Source organism: Clinocottus analis, unplaced genomic scaffold, assembly GCF_023055335.1.
Source record: "Clinocottus analis isolate CAN_PGR_092001 unplaced genomic scaffold, fCliAna1.0.p SCAF_8, whole genome shotgun sequence".
NCBI classification, from domain to species: Eukaryota; Metazoa; Chordata; class Actinopteri; order Perciformes; family Cottidae; genus Clinocottus; species Clinocottus analis.
The window spans coordinates 8,789,664-8,814,263 of record NW_027176240.1 but is presented as its reverse complement, the minus strand read 5'-3'; the positions used below and the strand labels follow the sequence as shown (position 1 = coordinate 8,814,263).

The 24,600-nt window shown below is 41.3% G+C and overlaps 1 protein-coding gene across 1 annotated transcript; it reads left to right on the top strand.

Annotated features, from left to right (window-relative positions):
* The first annotated feature begins 1,470 nt into the window (after positions 1 to 1,470).
* Positions 1,471 to 23,516, top strand: pcsk2 (proprotein convertase subtilisin/kexin type 2). The gene is made up of 12 exons (XM_068567799.1): positions 1,471 to 1,949; positions 3,718 to 3,822; positions 7,267 to 7,380; positions 7,871 to 7,979; positions 8,920 to 8,957; positions 12,270 to 12,346; positions 13,270 to 13,358; positions 13,982 to 14,157; positions 16,117 to 16,332; positions 17,688 to 17,788; positions 19,131 to 19,358; positions 22,613 to 23,516. Exons 1-12 carry the CDS (start codon positions 1,767 to 1,769, stop codon positions 23,100 to 23,102), a joined length of 1,926 nt encoding a protein of 641 aa, XP_068423900.1. The 5' UTR covers positions 1,471 to 1,766; the 3' UTR covers positions 23,103 to 23,516.
* Positions 23,517 to 24,600: the final 1,084 nt, after the last annotated feature.

Genomic DNA, 24,600 nt, shown 5'->3' with positions numbered 1-24,600 from the left:
TAAATAATCTCTGGGCTAGAATCTCAGGAGTGTGGGAGGAGGTCTGCAGGGAGCATGGAAACAGTGATTATTAAAAGCAGAACCACTTAGAAAATCCACCTTCATTATTGACTTCTATGAGAACTGATCCACACGCTCTTTTGTTACCACACCTTTCTAACAACATTATGCAATAGTGACAGTACGCCAGATGATGGATTAGCATCTTTAAAAGAGGTCCACACTGTCTGAACAGATATAAACACTTTAAAAACAAAACACCGGTCATAACACATGCAGATTTTATGAGGATTTTATTATTCTCTCCATGCGATATTTCATCTCACTGAACAAGTGAAACGATGGCAACTAATCATTTCTCCAGTGAATTCAAAATGGAATTTAGTTTTAATGAAGCTGTGTCTTGAAATGTATGCAATGCTAAATACTTGATGAGGAGGACTGTTTCTTGTAAATCTTGCTTTAATTTAGTCCATTTAGTTGAGATAGCTGGGATACTTAAACCCTGCAGTTATGCAACAAGACACTGTGAGTTTTAGGCGCTGACAGGATGAATTCCGACATAATAACAGCGGTGTTAAATCAAAAGTAGAAAAACAAAAACCTCCTGGTAAATATGCATATGTAAAACACATTTAGAGTTCTGTTCACTGGAGAAGCTGCTGATTCTAAAATGGGCTCAGATGGCACCTTTATTTAAACGAGCGCAATGACCTGTCACTTGTCAAGTCCTTATGGCTGAACTAAAAAGACCAGCTGTGCAGCAGTCATCAAATATGCCCCTTTGCACTGAACCTTGTCTGCATGAGGTGTGCCGCATCACATTCACAGGAACACATTTCTCCCTCTCGCTCTCTACTTTTTCACTTCTGCGCATCGCTGTTATATCAGTCTGCAGCAGCCCTCTAACCCATGCATGTAGCATAGAGCAGCAGGCAAGCAGGTTGAAAACCTGAGAGCAGGAGTCCTATAATGAGCAGCCTTTGTAAGAAAAGTATTTCCGCAGGGTTCCTTCCAACAACCTGCTGTCCACATCCAAATGACCAATTATAGTCAAATGGGACTGTTCTTACATTCCAAAAAGAAAAAGGTCAGGCTGGTCATAATAGAGGTGTGTCGTTTAAAAACAGGGAGAGGATTGCAGGCTAAGTAGTAGGTTATGTTGTAGAATTGTGCCTATAGGAATTGTATTTCATTAAAGGGATATTCCCTTCAAAAAGGTCACCGTGAGCTGTATGGTACACTAGTCCCTAGTTGGGATGAAATGTAAACACGTGTCCATTCCAATAATTCCAGCAACAGATACTAATCAATACAAATCCCTAGTAAATTCGAGGGTGCTGGGAGGAATTCTCCAAGGTGCTGAAAAGCTCATCCGGGGGGGAGGAAAGAACGGGGCACACCCGCCGGAGCCCATTGGTACGACGTCACGAGCAGAAACTACCCGAGCGAGTAAGGTACATGAATTACCGATGAGAAAGAGGAGGAGGAAGAGAAGAAGAGAGATACAAAGCCGAGGATGCAGGTTTGGTCCAAAACACACAAGCCCCCGACTCTCAGCACGCAGCAGGAGCGGCTCCACCTCGGCGAAAGACAACTTCCACTAGTCTCTTCAGCTGACGACGAGGAGATGCGTCCGCAAAAGCTTTGATTCGACCCTCTTCACGTCCTCCTCCTCCTCCTCCTCCCATCTTTAGCGAGGAGCAGCCCAGCACACTGATTCCACCTCGACGGCCAGGCAGGCGGATTGACACAAGCCAGACACGATGCGTGGATCTCCCCGACATGGGACAGCGGTGGGATGTATAGTGCTGCTGAACGCGCTGCTGCTTGCGACACAGGCTGCAGAGAGAGCGTTCACGGACCATCTGCTGGTTCAGTTGCACGAGGACGCACAGGATGAGGCGCACCAACTTGCAACACAACATGGGTTCCAGAGTGCCCGAAAGGTAGGGATGCGCGGAGGGAATTGTCACGCATTGCTTGCACGAGGAAAAACTTTAAAAAATAAAGAAAGAAAGAAAATATGATTTATCATTTTAAATTAAAAAAACAACAACATAATGATGTATCATTTAATGCTACAATGTACATTGTGGCAATATTGGCAAGGTTTCTATCCATAAAATAGATATAGATGTTTGAAATGGTCAAACATAGCCTAGACCGTATTTTGCAACACTAGCAGTCCAGCAGCTTATAGAACAATACTGAGGTTCCTCATGGTTATATTTTTGTTTGACTTCATTCCACTTTTGGCTAATTTGATGACGTCATTCACACTCTATCGCACGCCCTGGTTAGGTTGCCCATTGGCTTATTGCCCTGGGGACTCAAAGTTGCCAAACATCCAACGTCAGTGTCCTATAAAAAAAATGAAGAAAATGAAGCTTGGATTTCTTTTGTGTGAAATATAACATTTGTGTGAATATCTTTGGTAAAATAGGCTTCTTTTTTTACATTACATCCAGGACAACATAGAGTTGAGAATGTTATGAATTCCAATCTTTGAATGTTAAGTCCTTAAACACCATTAATGGATGAGGATAATTGTTTTACCTTTATTAACATCACACGTATCTTCGTGTCTGGTTCATTTAAGGCAGTCACCATTTTAACATTGAATTATTACATTTCTAAAAAGACATCATTTTATATCACTCACACACATAGTGTATTCAGATTGCATAAGACAATATACATTGCCTTCACTGCAGACACCTGAAACAATATGTCTGTTTTAAGTATAGCTTGTCAAATGCAGCACACATCACACATCACAACATGTCAAAAGACGCATAACAACCCATTTATGGCAGACCAATGGAAATAATTCCTTGACAGTGTGTGTGTCTTGTCACATGTCAAAATAAATGTGTGGGTGAAATTGGCCGGAGCCATAGCCAGTGAGGCGTAGCAGTGAACAGAGGGCTGTCTGCGCCGCTCTGAATGGGAATCTTTCTTTTTTTTACCTCCACAATAACAAAAAAACATGTTTCAATCTTAAATTAATCTCTATGTGGTGGTTGCGCAGCATCACCAGTACCATTCCTTGTTGCTCTAGATCACCCCCCAACCCATTCGCTGCCTCTCTGCCTCCCAGGTTATGTAATCTGCAGCTATATTTATCTTAATAGGATGTGCATCATTAAACAATGTCTGTGTCGTTTGAATTATCTTCTATTGTTGCTTAATTAACTAGACCAGGACCCGGAACTGAGACGCACAAATGTGAGCACAAAGAGGGATAAAAGAGAGAGGACGAGATCTTACATCAGCATACATGTTTTGGGGCAACAGCGATATAATTCAAGAGCAGTGGAAGAAAGATAATCCTCATCCTTCCATGATAATTTCTTTTTCACATTAGGTCTGACAGGCGCATCTGAAAGCGTTTATTCTGAGGATTGACCCTGGCTGTTACGAGCATAAGGGAGTCTTTAATCTGTGCACTGTGCTGGAGGGAAAGCTCTGGATGATGCATCTCATTTCCCTGCCCATGTGATTTATTATGGTTGATTCCAGCACTGTTCCCCAATGCCTTAAAATAGATCATTGTTAAAAAAAAGACAGGGAATCAGTGGAAGCTCTCTTTCTCCTCCATTTATGTAGCATATATTGTTGAATATATTTGTAGTTTGCTGCCTCTGTTCTTATCTCTGCTTCTTATCTTAATAATTTTTCCATCTCTTGTTTTATTATTATTTTTTTATCCAGCTTTCCTTTGGAGAGGGGCTCTTTCACTTCTATCCTCAGGACACTTCAAAGAGGCGGAGCAAACGCAGTGCCCACAGCAGACAGTGGCTCCAAAAAGACCGCAGGGTAAGCACACACACACACACACGCACACACACACACACACACACACACACACACACACACACACACACACACGCGCACACACGCACACACACAGTGAGAAAAGCATGCTTGCATCTGCTGAGGAGAGCATGGCTCCCCATTTATTGTGCATGACAATGGTTCTTTTTGAAACTAATGAAAAAATAAACATAGCATGAGGACGGTGTGATTGAAATGCAAAAGCAGGGAATATCTGTAATGAAGGGAGTATTGCTTTATAATGCTAATATTGATGCACAGTAATGATACTTTCATTTGGAGTGTGAAGTATTATCTGTTTTTAGAAAATGTTGTGGTGTACAGATGACAATGATGATGAGCGCTTTTTATAGAAACTGTCAAGTGTGGAACGCCACTTATTCAATACCCGACTCTAACTCACTAACTTAAACTGCCTTTTATAACTGTGCCTTTTGGTGATGGTTTTAGATTTTTGGAAGAGCTAATGCTTTGAATATGTTTTCATATAATGTTCCATTTTTTTCATAGAAATTTCCAAATGAAGGGTGTTGACATGGCACACATAAAATAGGACTAGTTGAGAGGCTCAAGGATCGACCTATACTGGAGAGACTCTCTCGTCTGGCGTGGGAATGCCTCTGGGTCCTTAAGGATGAGCAGGGAAATGATTTTGAGGAGAGGGATGTCTGGAATACCTTAGCTTAGCCCCTGGGACCTGACCCCGGAGTAGCAGTGGTACTGTATTTGCATGCTATTTCGATATAATTATGTTAATATATATCATAATATAAAAAGACAAAGACCCGCCGTGTCTCCAAGCCTTTTAAAAAAGGCTCTGTGTGTTTAGTTCTGTCCACAGTTGGAGTCGGTGACAATGGAGGTCTTGCTGCAGACAATTAACTAACCTCTCTAATTGCAGCTGTGAGAGGTGCTAATGAAAATAAATGCGAGCCACTCCACCGAGCTAACACATTTAATGAAAGTGAGACAGCACGGACATGGGCAGGTCTACGTTCCAGATGCTGGGTTTTAATCAGATGCTTGACATGCTCATGTGCAACACTGCAGTTATTGATTTCTGTGCATCTCCAGAAAGGATGAGGTCAGCTCATCTGATTTTATGTTGCCTGTTTATCATTCTGAACCGTCTTCCTCCCATGTTTCAAACCGGTACAGAGGACATATCTCAGTATCACACATGCAGTTCTGGTAAAAAGAAAGGAAATATTCTGTTGCACACTAACGTAGACGTAGAAGGAAAAACATATTTGGCCTTTGTAGTAGTCTGTTAATTGTTTCTTTATTTAAAGGTGTCCATACACACTGATTTAATACTGAAACTCTAATTCAGCAGCAGCACTGAATGCAGTGTTTAGTGTATGGGATGGATTTCGTGGCGTCCCAGAAGCCCTGGAATTTGTTGGACTCCATTAGTGGACCACATTGACCCACTTCTAAGTCACCCACTAGCTTTTCCTTATATTCCTCTGCATCTTTCTCTATGCTTCCCTGTCCTCCCTTGTCCTTTTACATCTCATGTCCCACATTGATTCAAATGAGACGTCTATTCATCCACACATCCGTGCCTTCACCCAAATCATCCATCCCTGGTTCCTCCAGACCCTCCCATGTTTTTATTTTACTACACAAATACATTCAAATCTATTTAAGTCCTACGGGGAAGGAGGTGAGAAATAAATACAGGTGGGAAATATAATACATCTTTGTGAATGAGCAGCATCCCCTGACCCAGAGAGACACATGCCCGGGAAAGCCTGGAGGAAATTGAGGACGAGGAGATAGCCGGCACAGCTCTTTTATTTGAAGTGAACTGGAGCATTGTGAGTTGTGAGCAGGCAGCGGACAAAGGCAACGAGAGTGCATGGGCACTGTTTGATGTTGTGAGTGGGCAGTATGACATGCTGTCTCAGAGGAAATTCCAGCTTTCCTGCCAAGTGATGGAATAAATTGATGATGGATGGAGAGAAGGGTTGGGGCGGGGAGGGGGGATAATGCAGAAAGTGCTGGTAGTTTCCCTCTGAATGCGAATGAAAGTCTTTGAGGACAAACGTAACATGAGGCCAATTGAAAAAGGACATATGCAAATGTAGTGATCATATTCTCCTCATAACCGACGTGTCATTTCAATAACCTGTGTTGATTTACAGTGTGTGGGCCTCCTGATTGCCTAGAGTATGCCATAAAAGACAGATCTGAATGAATGGGCTTCGGCCATTTTAAAAGATCATCTTAAGTGCTCTGCTCTCTTATCTGTGGTGGTAAACACAGCGGACAATATGTGTTTCTCTCACGTCACACTCGGGAATATGCTAAAGGTAACACAAAAAGGACCATGTAGTGACTTGTTTTCAAAATATAGCTTTGACACCGTGGAAATGATTTATTTTTTTTCAGCCTTAGCATCCCCAATTTATGTATGAAAACACATTTACATTACGTATGTTTTTTCTGCAATGTTTATGTCAAGCAACAGAAAAGGACCCAAACCTTCAAATGAAATCATGGTCTTAATATAAATATAATATACATTATTACATTTCCAATGGAGAACTTCACCTCAGGCTTGGTTTAGGTATTACCAGACTGTTACAGACCAAATGACTTGTGCTTCCTCCACCTCTTCAGTTTTTCCAAATGTGTGAAGGTGCCTATTTGATGAAACCTCACAGGAAACGGGATGTGATTTCAAATTAGTACGGTTGAATCGATTGGTTACCGTTGATTGCTGTCGTCGTAACAACTGCAGATGGAGATGAACACAGTGAAATATTGGTCTTCTTCTTGGCTTAATTTCTAAATGCAACAGAAATGAAAATGCACCATTGTCAAAGACATCCAATCATTTTTGATGTCAGCAACCAGGCAATTGAGAACCCACATTTCCCAACATTAATCCCCATCATCTATGTCCTCTGTCCTATGTTATCATTTACTGCTTGATAAATGTTGGCGTGGCAGCTTTCAGTGAGTATTTGTAATCTAAAACACAGCTGTTCAACCGCCTGCTGCCTCTTTGACAATTCAAAGTAACACAACTGTATTTATGAGTGTTATAGCCGTCACGTTTTGTTGAAAATGTACTAAGAAGAGAACAAAAAAAACTATCGCTTGCATAGTAGGTGAGTTTGGAAGCCGTGGATCCAGCTGTAGCCCGATTAAGAGGAAAAGAATAGTCCTTTTGATTTACAACATTTACATGATGTTCTGCCTTCATGGTACAGTAGAGTACAGCTGGGTCTGCTGATTTCCAGTGCACAGTGCAGTACACGCCTATATCTCACCCATCATATTAAATCCCATTTCTAATTTCACTTGTGTGCACTTTCATTTTGCTCTTTGGATTCTTTAAGAAGAGGATTTGTGAGGTAATGTGTCGCTTTTAAATAGATCCTGACCTGGTACTTCTTTTGCCTTTGTCCCCAGGTGAAGAATGTCTTTGAGCAAGAGGGTTTCAGTCGTCAAAAGCGAGGCTACAGAGATATCAATGATATTGAAGTCAACATGAGTGACCCTCTGTTCTCGAAACAGTGGTATCTGGTGAGTAATAAGCCAAGCGGCAGCCTGTACGCCGCCTGACCTTCAGCACCATCACACCTTAATTACTCAGGCCAGGCATATTCCCCACTACTTTCCGAATCAACGTTGTTGTTCATTCTGTAATTTGCCTTGCCAATACTGTCCAAGCCATCTCATCGCTGCATTCATGCCGCTTAGTTTCCTCCCCTCTTGTTTACCCTAACTGGCAAGCGTGACTTTTATGCCGCGGCAAGCCTGCTGTCAGTCATCTGGCGTGTCGTATCGCTGACATTTACTTTCCCTTCTTCTCACCTTCACTCTCCCCTCCCCAAGTAGTCTTTATTCATACACCTCCCAACACACACACACACACACACACACACACACACACACACACACACACACACACACACACACACACACACATATCCTACATGTTTACTCATTTTCTAATGGCGACTCACCGGGTGCTGTGAGTCACGGATGTTCTCCATATTGTCTGAGTGATTAGGTAAACACAGGCCAGGCAGACGGGACCCCTGGGTTGGATCTTAATGTGGCTGAAGCTTGGCAACTGGGCTACACGGGCAAAGGAGTTACCATCGCAATCATGGACGACGGTGAGTGTGATGGAAACATACAGTGATACCTGCACGCATATATCTGCTGCGCTGATTTGATTCATTTCTTTGTTTACATCGGTTTTATATACAGTAATATAGTCTGAAATGTTAGCTTTTTTTTAAAATTAGGAACGTTGGTCACTGATACTTTGTTTTGAAGAATATGTAACTGTTCAGATTGATTTGCCATTCTCTGTTGAAGGTAAGTTAGAAGTTGTGATGTAAGGCATAGGACCAAACACAAAGCGACATGCTACTGTGCAATGAAAAGGATGTATCTCCATCATTTTTCACTTCTCAAGCTTAAGAAGTAGTGGGATTTCTTCAACTCCTACAGAAGCATTTAATTATTTCTATTGTCTGTAAATGAACATCACCAAATATGCAGTGAAGTAAAACCAAATTTTGCTGAATTTTTTTGTCAGCTTTTACTCTGCAGAACTTGTGTTACTGTACGGCGGGTAAAATGTCTCAGAGTTTCAACCAGATGTTACACACTTGTGAATGCAAGGCCTGCACCTACTTCCTGTCTTTAATGCTTTCTTTTAAAATGGTACATTTATGACATTAACTATTGGCAGCAAAGGTATTGGCAGTATAAGTACAAAAGTATATTTAGGAATAATGTGTTTAAATAGATAGTACATAACAATTCATTAATATGTATATGTAGAACAAAGTATAATTATAAAAGTAAAATAATCCTTAATATAAACAGTAAGTTTGACTTCCATTTTTCTTTTGCACCTATCACATTGCATGATACAACACCCGCTTTATTCAACTAATTGTTTCCGCTATCTGTTATTCCTTTGTCATGTCATCGAGAACCAACCCAAATAAATATAAAACGGTGGTGAAACAGCAACGCGACGTTAGAGGTCACATTATCCTCTGTAAAGCACACCCTCTGATAACTGTCAACATCACATTTCAGGCATCGACTATCTGCATCCAGACCTGGCATCAAATTATGTGAGTACTCCAGTGTTATTGAACTTTCCTTACTTTCCATACTTTTCTTCGTTTGCATGAAGTGCTATTAACGAGTAAAGCAGGGGTTCAGGTGGTGGATTTCATGGGCTTTCATGTGTGGTGTGCAATCGGCGGTGACAGGTGCTTTCCACGTTGCCTTCATGGCTGCTGAGTATCCTTGTATTCCCGGAGGACGCAGAGACAGGCAGACGGCTAGCCAAGCTGTTTAATGTTAATGCACACTGCACTGTGGCAGGCACAATGGCAGGCCGATCTGTCACAAGCAGAGATAATGCCAGGGTAGTTGGCGCTGCATAATGTGACGCTCTATCCTCAGAATACTGATAAAAAAAAACAACCTTAAAGGACAAGAGGGATTGCTAAATGGAACAAGGAAATGCAGAAGGCTTAGTTTCATTTGACTACATAATTTGCAGTTCCGTCAGTGGAACTGCACATTGTCACGTTGTCTTGAATCCAGGACGTTCAAATAAACCTTCCAGACAAACGGAGGCGCTGTGAAAGAGTAGCCCTTGAAGTTTTTTTTATAAAGTAACCCCTTTCGACCATTATATCCATGCTTTTTAATGTTAATTTTATTTATCAATGCCGGCAGTTTGTGTACCCTTCTCACTGATTTGCAGACGTAATAAAGATTACACCGGCACAGTGTGATCTCTGTTTTGTTTTTCCGCATCAGCTCTTGTGCACAAAGTGGCTTGCATAAGTGTTGGTTTTTTTTCTCAGGCAACTTACCACTATGTTTGCCTGTTTCTTGCCTATGAACAGAGATGAGCTTTGGCCCAAAAATAACACTCAGTCTCAGCTGGTGATAACGGAGCACCACGCTGTGCATAGATCCATAGGGCGTGTTTGTATGAGCATGTGCGAGAGATCCTGTTTTGGTTTCCATTACGGTGTTTCATCCTGTTTTTTTTTGTGAGATGATAAAAGCAAAGACTTGCTGTCGAAATTTGTATTACTTTTCTTTCATCTTTGATGTGGTGGAACTGTGAGCAACTCATAGACATCGACTAGACACTGTTATTATATAAGGGTCATAAACCAAAAGGTTTTATCGACGGAATATATTATTAACATCATATTACTTTCATGTAAAACCTAAATAAGAAAATGAACCAGTAATTGCAGATTTCAGGTGAATGTAGTGGAGTAAAAGGGTCAATATTTCCCTCTGAAATGTAGTGAATTCGAAGTTGAAAGTGTCAGAAACATACATGGAAATATTAAAGTAAAGTACAATATTTCAGAAGTTACACTTAAGCACAGTACTTAGTTTATTCCATTCCAAAAACTTTTTCTTTTACATTATCTCGAGGAAAACAGGTCATACGGCCTCCGCTAGAGCAGCTTTGAGTCATTGCTCTTTCAAGTGCCATTTGCTCCGAGGAAGGTGAACAGACAAGGGTTGCCGGGGAAAGGTGAGGTGGCTGAGCCTCGACACGATCCATTATTCTGACCACGGTCGCTCACAAGACACCAGAGGAAGAACAGAGTCTGATTGATGGCAGGAGATATGAGCTTGAGAAGCACAACAAGTGATTCATGGACAGGCCTCTAGGTCATTTATTACTGGGACTCAGCACTTTTCACTCCATTTAATGAACAAAAAACACACACACTCCTGCTCGTGACGTGAGCACACAACCTGCATGTTCTCCTTTGAAAAATATTTTTCTGTGAATAATGATAACAATTACAAGCCACTTTTTATATTATATATATATACATTTTTGTTTTTTATTGTTTATTTGACATGCATGTACAATAAAAAAAGAGAGAGAGAAGTAGAATGAATCACAAATGAGAGAAACGGTTCGGGTGACATTAACCTTTGTATTCATCAACACAACTTCTTATGCAACCACAGAGGTGTGAACCTCCCTTTAGCGACACTTCCTGGTGCACGCCAGTCACCGTACGCGGCGCTACTTTCCTCGAGTCACCTGGTCCACGTCGTGATAATTGCCGTGTTTCTTCATTGGATCAGGAAGCTTTTGCCGCTTAGCTTTCTCTTTGTCGCTGACTGAGTCATCGCTTCAAAATGTCAGCCAGCAGAGCTGTCAGGCCTGTGCGTGGAAACAGCCCCCAGATGGATGTGATGTGTTCAGTTCTATGAACACGGCTGTGGCCTCTCCATGCTCGTGACCACATGAAGCACCTGTTACTTTGTTACAGGGTAAAATGGATACCACAACAAGGGGCTTGAGTGGCGGGGAAAGGAGAGATCATTGCAGTCGCCTGAATGAGCTTTGGAAGAGTGTAGACTAGAGCAACGCGTGCTAAACTTTCCTTTGGATGTCGGTTGAATCTTGAATCCAACTGTGTGTGTGTGTGTGTGTGTGTGTGTGTTTTCGATCCTGCAGACATGGCTATTCTGGTAATTACGTTGACTGCATTAATGTCTCTCCGGCCGATGTGTGTCTCTTGCGTCTTGTTTCTCCTGCTTTTCAATTGCCGTTCATTCTGATCCTATTACTTTTGGCCATGTGGAATTAAATGCTGGCAGTGATTGGGCCATTATTTTCTCGGCTTGAAATCCCCGCTGTGACCACACATTATTCTAGTATCACCGCAGAGGAAAGATTTTGTAGTTTGTTTCAATCAACCTTACTTAATAAAAACATCTGAAGTTGATTGAAAAAAGAAATAACTTGACATTTTGCAAAATACACATATTCCCTGGTAATAAGTGATCAATAATATTCTCATGTCAAAGTTGATGCTACCACCGACATCTGGTTAACTTAGCGCAGCCTAATCATAATAATAAATGCTTCAGTATGTTTGCAAATACAATAAATTGGTGATTGATGGATGGCAATAAATTGTGCAATAGTATAAGACATAATTAAAAAGGAAAATGAACATTTGCAATAGAATATGATAAACAAACAATATAACAGTGTGTTTTTACTTGGGGTTTATATACACAAGGGCCATGAGCTAGTGTATTATAATAATAATATAATTTAAAATAATGACTCACCAGGGCTTCTTTTTACGGCCTTTGTCTCAAACACAGCACAACACAGGAACAGTTGGATTCAAGATTCAACAGACATCCGAGGGACAGTCAAATAAATAAATGAGCTCACAGATGTGTGTTGTTCCCAGACAAGTTATAGTTAGTCGGGGTGTACCTAAGCAAAAGCACATCTAGATGACAGAGCAGGCGGTGATAAGGTCACCACATCACCGGGGAAATGTTCCTCTCTGCTTTCTCTCCTTTTGTTTTTCTACCTTGATGCTGTTGTTGTTATTGTAAAAGCGTCCAATTGGTCCTTTCAGAATGCCGACGCCAGCTATGACTTCAGCAGCAACGACCCGTACCCATTTCCACGCTACACAGACGACTGGTTCAACAGGTAAAGCTCACCCTGCTGACCCCACACGCATACTCTGTGTGTGCTCTCCCTGGAGTCTGGCAGCTCGCCTTTATTGATTTTCTCTTCACATAGTTCCATTAGGACATAATGTTGCAGTATAAACAGAGCTGGCGTCCAACACAACACAATAGAACACATGATACCTATTTTTACACGCTCACTTGGAGGGGATAAGCGAGACAAAAGGAGGACTTGCACAAGACGGGTCTCCTTTCAGAGTGGCAGTGTTCACAGTGGCGACCTCCTGTCTGATAAAGCCTTATCTGCCTGTAGTCTCCCAATCACTCTGGGTGATCCACTGCAACACATGTCGGGGAAAAAAGGAACAAAGAGGAATATGTTCTTTCTCCTCCTCCACCGTGCCTCCATCTGCTCAGATGTACCAGTGTGTCTGTGTGTGGGAGTAAGAGGGGAGTATTTGGGTTCGCCAGTGTAGCAGTTGCTGACTGTCGGGCGCAACTCGCTGGCTAATCAGCTGGTTGTTATAAATAGCTGTCTGTAGCAAAGCATGCTGGGAGAGAGAGAGGTTGACTCTCTGCAGTGTCCCTGTGGAAAGCGGAGGGATGGAGAGATAGACACATTACACGGTGCACACAATACACTGATATGTGCAAACATATTCAGGGGGACTCAGATGGATGATGGATAAATGGATGGGTTAATATTGTTGTCTCTCCACGAGTAATGTTCTACATGTCACAGAGTGTTTGTTCATTTTACTTGATTCATGGCACTAATGCTCAACCTCTTCCATGAACGATTGCCTCATTCTAGTCTTGCACAAAGTCAAAAGAGTTGCATCTAATCTAATGAATCTTATCTCCAACTTTTACCCACGAGATATCCTTTGTAAATTCATGCAAATCCTCCGAGGTGTCTTCTCTGCTTTTTGCTGTCACCAGTCACGGCACCCGATGTGCTGGAGAGGTGTCTGCAGCAGCAAACAACGACATCTGCGGTGTGGGAGTTGCCTACAACTCCAAAGTAGCAGGTTTGTGTCATATTTGAGCTACAGTTTGGACAGTGAGGTGAATGACAATAAACAGTCAGCAATGCCAGCAAATAACATTTCGGTATGATTTAAGTGTGACATATAAATGAATGTGAAGGAACAATTTAGCATTGTTTGGTATTGAAGCGTATATAAACTGTACCTCAAATGGAACAAAACACAAATGACTGCAGAGGTCAGTCCATGTTCCGTTTTCATAGACTTTTCATGACATTTGCTCTGGGAGTAACACAGTAGTATAAACACACTCAGTAGTTCCCACAATTGGCTAACTCCCTGTCTAGACACCAATAGATCATGAAACACATTGCATTCAAACTTAAACACAAGCTCAACCAAGATGTCTGGCCACATAGCAGAGCTATAGCTGTGTGTGTACTTGCAGATACTTTCACTTTTAGAGGTTATCAACACACATACAAGAAAATACACAACTAAACTTCACAGTCTAGATATTGTAAACCTGACCATTTCAAATGTTTTTTATATATCAACCATGTATATCTCCCTAAACTCTACTGTGTTCCTGTAACAGTAACAATACAGTAAACCATTAGACAACATTTTTATGTCAGATTTTAATGGAGATGTTGCTCTTTCAGGTATCAGGATGTTGGATCAGCCCTTTATGACTGACATTATCGAGGCATCATCCATCAGCCACATGCCCCAGGTTATTGACATCTACAGTGCCAGCTGGGGACCAACCGATGACGGAAAGACGGTGGATGGACCGCGGGAGCTCACGCTGCAGGCTATGGCTGATGGCGTCAACAAGGTGGGGCAACGTCATGCGCGCTGTGCAAAGGGTTTCAAAAAGAAAAAGCAAGGGTGGAATTAAATTATAATGCTCTTTTCCACTTGTTTCAAGTCACCCTTCACTAAATAAAATCTGCTTGTTTAGATTTGTATTTTTTCGTTTGATTGAAGGCTGTAAACCAGATGTTCTTTTTCATTGATTAACTATTGTCCCCAAAAAAAGTGGAGATTCAGGTCTTCTGGAGCTGATTAGGCATTGTTGTCTTGCTCAAGGACAATTCCGCAGGGGGGAATTTCTCTCAAGGCTTGAATCTTAAATGTAGATTTACGTCTTTCTGGTTGAAGGGCAGTCTTTGACAGAAACACACACACACACACACATGCACACAGACACACACACAGAGGTAACATGCCAACAATCCAACTGCCAATTTCGTACTGCCAATTTCTTACTTGATTATTCATTGTGCACAAAGTGCATGATGATTAATGTGGGTTGCTTTGAAGTGACCCCGTCTCAGGCAGGGGAGCTGTGTAGGAGCAACGCTAACTGTAATCTCTGATCATGTAAACACAACTAATCAAGCAGCCACTCAAACGTAATGCCTCTTAGATTCAAATAATGTCTTACACAAGCTTCTGTGTGGGTTGAACATTATGTTCACCGTGCATGAAAAGGAAATCATCAAAAATGTAATTCTTATGTTGTATTAACAACCGCGTCAGACAGAGTGGCTTTAAGTCGGCATCTTAAACATAACCGTGTGGTTTTGCAAATTGATAACGATAATGGAAATGAATGACACTGCGCACAAAATTAAAGCAGTATGTTTGGATCGCGCAGGAGACACAAGGCAGATGGCGAGAAGCTCGACAATGCTCAAACCTGTCTTTGCAAATCAAACAGAGCGCAACATGAATAAGCATCGCGGAGGGGAGGACATGCCGCTCTTACTCCACTTGATCTTTTGTTCTAGGGAAACCGTCGGCCTTTTGTAGAAACAGGTGCAGCGTTTGGTGAAGAGGATGCTCTCTGTGTGGAGCCACGGGCAGTTGTTTCATGTTTCAAGGCCCTCTATCGGCAACGAACATGACATTTTACTGTGTTTAAATGCACACACAACATTATGCTCCATTGCAAACATGTTGTACAAAATGGACATAAATGCTTTTGTTTTATTATTCCTTGGCTAAAAGACATATTATACCTCCGATATGCTCAGAAGGCTGCATGGAGGACCACATGTGTCTATTTGTTGTGTCTATCTTTTGGCCTTTACTTGACCACAACCATAAGTTAATCTTCTCTGTATCTTGGTTACATATGATAGATGGTAAAGTTCCTTTCAACTACATAATTACCTGAGAAACTAATTCAATCAGTATCATCATTTCTCCGTTAAATGAACTTTGTAGGTTTATAATGATCCTAAACTTGTTTTGTTTGTTGTATGCCAATATCAATATTCCATATATTTAACAATAAACACAATTCCCGCTGACAGACACACGTACACACGATAGGTTCACCTCACCATCTTGATTTTATTTGATTTAACAAACAGCAGATGACTTGAGAGGTCAGTGAGCACGTGTACTGGAAAAGCCCAATTATTATATATTTTATTATTAAAAGTACTTTAAAGACAACAAGAACATGTCATATATACATTTTTTTTTATTTTCTTGACACAGAAAAAGATATATTTGAGCTCTTAATCTTTTTGCTACAAATTTGCTGTGAAATATTTGAACATAAGGTAAATGAAGCACGTCAAAGTGTTGCAGTTGATTGACCAAACTTGTGTTCGAAGTAAACGTTAATACAGTAAAATAGAATAAAATAATTCATAATTATCAATAATACAATGTTATTCTTCTTCTTAGTAAACTGGCGTACACTGATAATTATAGCAGAGTTACAGTTCCCAACATTTCCAACATCCCCAACAGAACTGTGATGACGATGTTGTTTCAGGGCCGCGGAGGAAAAGGCAGCATCTACGTGTGGGCATCAGGAGATGGCGGTAGCTACGACGACTGCAACTGCGACGGTTATGCCTCGAGCATGTGGACGATCTCCATCAACTCAGCCATCAATGATGGACGCACCGCCCTGTACGACGAGAGCTGCTCCTCCACCCTGGCATCAACGTTCAGCAACGGCCGCAAGAGGAACCCAGAGGCTGGCGTTGTGAGTGTGTTTGTGTCCACGGATGTTTTCGTGGGACTAAAGTTAAATGTTTTTTGACATTTCATTGTCACTGAACTTGCCTTTTACCAATAAGTACAAGCACTTTTAGCATTCAAAAGGCAACTCAATACTGTTTGTGTCCTCATTCATGGACTGAACTGTAAATAGCTTCTTTCAGTTGGTCCAGCAGGCGCTGTGTCCTTGGCCTTTCAGGAGATTGAATGAAACCAGGGATAAAGCCTAAGAAGCTGTTATGTTGTAATTTGTTAAAGGTTCAGGTGGAGGAATAGATCTTCTTTGATTTCCTTCCTGGACATCAAGATGTATATTTATACTGTAGGTAGTCAGAGCATTCATGGAGTTTATTAAGAGAAATAATCCCTTGTATTAGTTCTCGTTGTGAGAAAATCTGTTTTATCCAAACAAAATATGTCTGTCGCCTTTGTTCGGTTCCAACGTCTGACGTGTCTCATCCTGCTCTCTGAACCTCCTGAAAGAAAAGAAAGTGTGTGTGTGTGTGTGTGCGTGTGCGTGCGTGCGTGTGTGTGTGCATGTGTGTGTGTGTGTGTTTTCCAAAGTGGCTTTACTGTGTTTTTCTGTATAAATGGAAAGAAAAGTAACCAAGCGAACAAGTGAGACACCAAAGTTGATCTCGTGACTGACCCTTAGCATACACAAATGGGCTATAACTGAAACATGGACCTGGAGTACTACGTCACCAGTGTGCAATCATTAAACAGAGGGAATGGATGAGTCTCCAGAATCAGAAAAACCTACAGCATACCGTCTTTGAAAAGAGAGACAGCTGAAGCGTGACAGGGGACGCTTACTTCCCTGACCTTGATGCTTACTTTTAGGAAAAGGAATGCTTTTGTTGGTTAGCTTGCACAGCACACATCTGAGAATACAGACCGGCACTGTATACCATGTGTGTAAAATAATTTCCCAGTGTACGAAGGCAGCAGTGTTTGTGTTTGCGATTATGCAAATCACCTTTGGCTGTTTACAGAGCCACAGATCTTCCCTAGGGTTTCCCCTCTAATTTCAGTCAATCTGTTATCACTTCTAATTAAGCCCTAAATTAAATAATGAAATGCTCATTCAGTAAATAGAAACTTGTCTGCTGATGTGTGTATCTAACAGTACAGCCGACATACACTCGGCCCTCCATTGTGTCCTTTTCTGTCTTTTCTCTCAAACTTGTAAAGCAAAAGGAGTATTGTGATTACACACACGTCCTTTAATTGAAAACGCTTTCCCAGATAATTATATATTGAATGTCTGAGTTAGTAGCTTCGGGACGCGCAACAACTAGTATTTCAAGACTGAAGGATTCTGTGATTTACTTATTACAGGCCACCACGGACTTGTATGGGAATTGCACGCTGCGTCACTCTGGAACATCAGCAGCAGCTCCAGAGGCTGCTGGTGTCTTTGCTCTGGCAATCGAGGCTAAGTATGCACTCTACGGCCCCATCCGCACGCCTGACGTATTTGTGATTATTGATTTAGATGGTCTGCTCGTATAAAACATTAATACGTAACTCATTCATTTTCTCTCTGCTGAAGAAAATACTGGTCAGAAGGCATAATTACACAATAACATGGTTTCAACCACTAAATCTGTGTAATGTTTCATTTGAAATAATAGTTATTCTATTTATTTGTGAGTTGTTCTAAGTTCAACCTTGAGCTTTTACACTGCGATAATGTCTCAATCTTCATCAGAGCACATAACCGTTATTATAATTTTAATCATACTCCATAGAAGCAGAAATAATTCCTCCACTTTTCACAGAGTTGCTTGTTTATCACATCTGTAAGCTAAGTGGAAAGCAAAACAGCACGTATTCTGTCGGCCACAAAGTACAGACTATGTCAATGACACAAATCATATTTGGATCAGTGCTCTCTATCTCGGTACAAGGCTAGAAAGATAAAGTTCATAAGCTGATAAGATGGGCCCAGCTCTTATGTTTTATTTATTACTTCATATATGCATGCAGCAGATAGACTGGGATGATTAAACACACTGTAGTAAACTGTATGCAGGCTGGAGGTGAGAGCTTATATTTTAAATGTGTACAAGAAAGTGTTATTTGTGTCATATTAACACTGTGGTACAAGTTGGAATTTTTTCTTTAAATCCTTGTGAATTCAGAGCAGATTGTCCCTTCTATAAATTGGAAACACACGTGACTTAAGCACATCCGCCCACATATAATTAAATGGGTATGACAAATATAAAACCTGGAGAATTGCTGCTTTTCATATCCAAGAGGGGAGCCTTTCCTATCTCTCAGACGCTCCATTTCTCACATTAAAGGCTGACACCATTCTGCTGCCATTAACTGACACCAGTTAGTGGAGTTGAGTAAAGAAACAGTGTTTGCTCAGCACACACAGTAATGATGTTGCTGTTGGGAGGAGCGGATGCTCACCCTGTCCGGCGGCAAATATCCCACAAGGCTGTTTCGCCTTTTCACTGCCCAAACACACTTGAACCAACGGCAGGAGTCAGTGAGTCAGCCAGAACAAAGCTGTCACTACACACAGCAGAAATAATGGAGGGAGACACAGACAAAGGCAACCATCTGCCTCACAGGACTGACACTATGATATTGAACCATTTAAAGCATGTCATGAATGCAAATCTATGAATCAGATCCCTTTTATATTCATTATTAAATGTTATTTGTTTTCCTTCTGGCTTGCCTGCTGGTTCTGAATTACAATATTGTCTCTCCTCCATCACTCCATCCTGTCTTTATCATCCTGCGTCTGTTTGTCCGCCCCAGCCCTAACCTGACGTGGAGAGACATGCAGCACCTGTCCGTCCTGACCTCCAAGAGGAACCAGCTCCATGACGAGGTTCACCAGTGGAGGAGGAATGGCGTGGGCCTCGAGTTCAACCACCTGTTTGGCTACGGTGTGCTGGACGCCGGGGGCATGGTGAAAATGTCCAAGGACTGGAAAACTGTGCCTGAGCGTTTCCACTGTGTTGCCGGATCCATTCAGGATGCCCAGTGAGTCATATTTCTACGTGTTTATTGGTACACTGCATATTACATGAGCACATATTACGTAGGCACATATTCTGCAACTGTCCCTATTAAACATGAGATTTGGTTCAAAGGATTCTGAAGCACTGCACTGATTTAGAGTTTTCCGCGTTCTGTATTGGATGTGGATTCCTTTAAAATTACTTTTAGATTTCAAACACAAGATATCTCTCACATCCTGTATTGGTAACTCCTGCTGTCAGACCTCTGGGTGGAGTGGTCAGGCTCTGCCCCCATCTTTCTTTCTTTCACTCAGTCACATTACATGTTATCTCCCCTTGCATCACCAGATCCTCTTTCCTGCGTCTCCTCCGTCCACAGCCTTACTTTCACTTCCTCCTCTCTGCTCCCTGTCATCCTTTGCTTTCCACCCCCACCTCTTCTTCCTCACATCCTGGTGCCTTGAGCCCCCCCAATGTGCGATGCCTGATTTCCTGTGGCTAACCCTCTTATTCACTCTAATTAGAGCACCGCAAACGCCCCAGTATGGCGTGCCTTGGAAACAATGTCAATCAGATTGACTGACAGCCGGGAAGGGATTCCAGGTGGAGGTGATCAACTGTGTACTCTAGCTGTGTGAGACTGAACACAAAGCTTTCATATACATTGTGAAAGTGTCAATGTGTGGGTGAGGATACAAAAAAGAAGACTGAATGCGGTGCATCTGTGTTTTTTTGCAACCATAAACACTTGTTATACCCTATTTTAGTCTCTAATCAGTGCTACACAGACGACGCAGTCACGACAACATGGTGTGAAAGTGTGTGTGTGTGTGTGTGTGTGTGTGAGTGTGTGTGCACGCCTCCTTTGAGAACAATACCAGATAAAAGAAGAGCATCCCCAGGTTTTATTGCATCTCTGACGACTTACCCAGCTATCATTATTGCAGCGTGGTTGTGCCTTTAGACGTTCCATTGCAGAAAGTGGCATTAGATAAACCTTAAATATGTTAAAGAGCGATTAAACGATTGTAAAGGTAGTATTTATGAGAGTGAAATACTAATTTCTCGTCTTTTTCATCAGTTCACTGTCTCCACAGCAGCACCACAGGACTTCCACTGCCTCTATTGTTGCAGAGATATAATCACAACAAGCCCACCTCTGTGATACTGCATCACCAGAAAAAAGCAATAAACAACAACATAGTCATGCTCGCATACACACTGCTCGGCATTGATCTGATAGCTGCTCTCGCTGGCTCTGGCTTACTGAGCTGGAGGAGAACGTCTCATCATCAGTGGAGCTGGTGGGGTTATTTTTAATCTACGCTGCCCTTCACGAGGCATCCCTCCTTCTCCCTGCTCTATGACCGACTGCTGTTATCACTCTCGCGTATTATCTGATGGGAACCGTGTGCCTGCTGCGCATAAAATCGTTTTGGGGGTCAAAAGTGAGATCTGATTCTCATTCCCAGACTTAGAAATAGGAACAGTCATACATGATAATAAACTAATAATGGTAATTATACAAGACCAACAATGGCCCAAAAGACCAACAATTTAATGATAATGAAGATGGAGAACAATTATCGTTTTTTTTGGAATTCACTGGAGCAACGACTTTGCAAAACGTAGTGTGGTTGTGTAGAAGTCTATAAGGAATGACCTTACCTTTCAATTGATTTATTACCTCAGTAAACATTGCAAACTTGAGTTAACGGTGTCAATCGCTAGTTTTAAATTTTCTTCAATACAGCATGATGGTTATTTAGTCAATTATGGTCAGTAAAATAGACGTTAAAGCAGGATATGATTCAGGCCGTGGCTATCTTGTGATTGACAGCTTTGTCCGGCATGGAAGTTGTCTGTGTTTTCATCTTAAAATTTGAAACCTTTCACTGTGTTTTCAGTTCACGAGAGTAAAGCATAACCTTTTTGGTTGCCTAAAAATGTCTTAGTCGGTTGTTCTTAGCTCCACCCTCTAGTTTCATTTCTTGTTGCAAAAAAAAAACAAGACACTTTCGACCAAAACGCCGAACATGAGGCTCCAAACGTCTGTCCACAAACCAATGTGTGACATTGCCGTAACTACATCCACCTTTTTTGCATCTATGCTGTTAGTAGAATAACTGCTCAATATCTGGTTACTTCCAATTACTCAACATGCATTGTAGGGTGTAACTTCCTGTGAAACACCCCACTGTGAATCGTTCTATTTTTCTGGGAATAGTAATTTGCTTCATCAGCCTTGCAGATCACTGCTGCACTCACCTCTCTGTGCTCAGCATAGTGCTGTATTAATCATTTTTCAAACTGCTGTTTCTATACGTCTCTCTCGCTCAGTTTCTGTGTGTTGTCGCTGTTGCCTTTTCTCCTTCCAGCCGCCCCCATTTCCCACCGCCTGCTGCACAGCCCCGGCCTCTAATAATGTTATTAAGCCTCCTCATAGCCTTTGGTCCCCACCCTGGCCCTGCTGTGTTCTCACTCTCTTTTTCCATCACCCAACGAGATGGGAACAGCAGTATGTCTTCTCTAGCACGAAGCAACAACAATACCTAGACCAGCCTGCTTTTACACTCAGAAATCAATGCAACATGACAAAAAGAGACCGGATCTCCTCATGCACCTCATCCGAAGTGGTCCAATGCACACAGCATGCAACAGATGTATTTTATTGACAAACGGCCTTTACGGTTGGCTGTATATTAAACACATTCTACAAAAATGGAAATTGGTGGATTTTTATGAAAACTGAGGTCCTGAGACCTTATTCTACTTAGATTTCTGTCACTTGTATTGAAGTCAATTAGAAAATATACATTTTGAATGAAACCATAAGACATTTGATAAAAAAGCATTTTGTTTTCAAAGCACTTCAAACAGGCAGCATTATGTGACAAACATGTGGCACCAAATATAAAATGTGGCCATGTATTGTAGACCAAATAGTAAGTTATTCCCCCTATTCTTGTGCAATCAGGGAGAATGTTCAAAAAGTGGCTTGATTCTGCATTAGAGTGGGATGATGCGAGAGGAAAACCAGGTCAAGTTCTTTCTTTAAAGAGACATTTAAAGGAGCGCTGCAGGATGTTGACTGCAAGACCAAAATATGTTTTTCACCTGCTCTCACAGTCTAAACTGTATACACGGATGCCCAAATGACCTCTCTGTGATCTGTCCATTTAATTGGTGTCTTTTTATTTGACTTTTGCTCATTTTTAACACCGATACCTAACTTTCTTTTCTCTCTTTTACTTCCTCTACCTGTTTCTCCTCCAGTAAAGTCCAGTCTGGCAACAAAGTGGTGCTGACCATCACCACTGAAGCCTGTCAGGGGAAGGACAACTTTGTCCGCTACCTGGAGCACGTTCAGGCGGTTGTCACTGTCAACTCCACCCGCCGCGGCGACCTCAACATCAACATGACTTCGCCCATGGGGACGAAGTCCATCCTGCTGAGCAGAAGGCCCCGTGACGACGACTCCAAGGTGGGCTTCGACAAGTGGCCCTTCATGACCACACACACCTGGGGAGAGGACCCCCGCGGGACCTGGGTCATGGAGGTGGGCTTTCAGGGCGAGGAGCCACAGCGCGGCGCCCTGAAGGAGTGGACTCTCATGCTGCATGGAACACAAAGTGCCCCTTATATAGACCAGATAGTACGTGATTATCAGTCCAAACTCGCCATGTCCAAAAAGGAGGAGCTAGAGGAGGAGCTGGATGAGGCTGTAGAGAGAAGCCTAAAGAGCTTGTTGAGAAAAAACAACTAAAGTTGCATTTGCATGTTGCCAACCCCATCACTTTCTCTTCTCTTCCTCCCTCTATCCTGCTCCATCCTTCACCACATCTCCTCCCACTGTCTCGTCGTCCTCCCTTTTGTCTACCTCTCTTCACTCTGCTTTTTGTTATCAAGTGTTTCAATTAGGCCCCCAACCTTCAATGAATGTTTCTTGTAATCAATCATGATAAAAGTGAAACCTTTATTAATCTGTTCTACATAGAGAAAGCAAACTATATCACCAGAATTTTTACACTTTACAGAATTGTACATTGAACCAAATATAATCCACTCTCCATTGATCTTGCTTTATCTGCTCAGCACCTCTATTCTGCCAACTGTTGTACAGTTTGTGACTGTAAATGATTTTCTGTGTCATTCTACTTAAAGTTTAATATCTTGCAAACAGAGCAGTGATACTTCTTTCTGTTTATATTTTTATGTGACATGCACTGTTTATATAAACAAGGAAAGGAATATGTGATTTATTTTGCAGCCTGTGGTTCTCAGTTCATATTTCATAATCTTTGACGTATGCTATAATAAATCTATTTAGCTGTTTATTTAAGCACTTGAGTGATTTGCAACACACTACCAAATATAGTGAGTAAACGAAGAATGCTCTTTTCTGTCATTTCAGAGGCCAAAACTTATATAGACAACAACAAAGAATATGATAAAGCCTAAATAACGTTCTCTGAAAAACGTAAAGTCTTAGAGTGGAACAAAAACATCTGCCATAACCATTTTCTACCTAGTTTTTAAGTCTCTGAAATATATATATATATATATATATATATATATATATATATATATATATATATATATATATATATATATATAAAAGGATGCTCCTTAGGAAGCAGAGCCTGAGCTACTTTTGCCAAAGTAATTCTGACTTTATTTTACACTTATATAGTTGTTGATAATGGTGCTGCATGTAGCATCAATAAAATCACTTTCACAACAATTTACAATACATTAACTATAAATCTCTAAAGAATGTATAGAAGACGCTGTTTCACTGCATCTAAAGAATATATGCTATTGCTTGTCTGGATTTTGCAGTAAAATCAATCAATAGATTTCATAAACAAATACACTTGACGCACTGTGGGCAGCACCAAACATTTAACAAACTGTTGCTGAACAAAACAATGAATGACAACGTTGCTGTGCATCGCTGGATGTGTGAAAAGCAATCGTTTACCATATCTACTAAAAAGGTGATCATATTTCAGGGGATTGTTTTTCCTGTGGCTTATAATCATGCTCAAATAAAAGTACTGTTACTTAAAATATATTTTACTTGGTCAAAAGTAAAGGCAGGCCGACTGGTGTAAAGTTCTACTGAGATAAAAGTGAAAAACAGGTAGTTATAATGTACTCTAAGTAAACATTAGTGCTTTACTTTTTATTTATTTTATTTTGTAAATATTAAAGCTTGAGAAGAACAACATCATCAAGTCCTAATGTCCAAACCAACATTA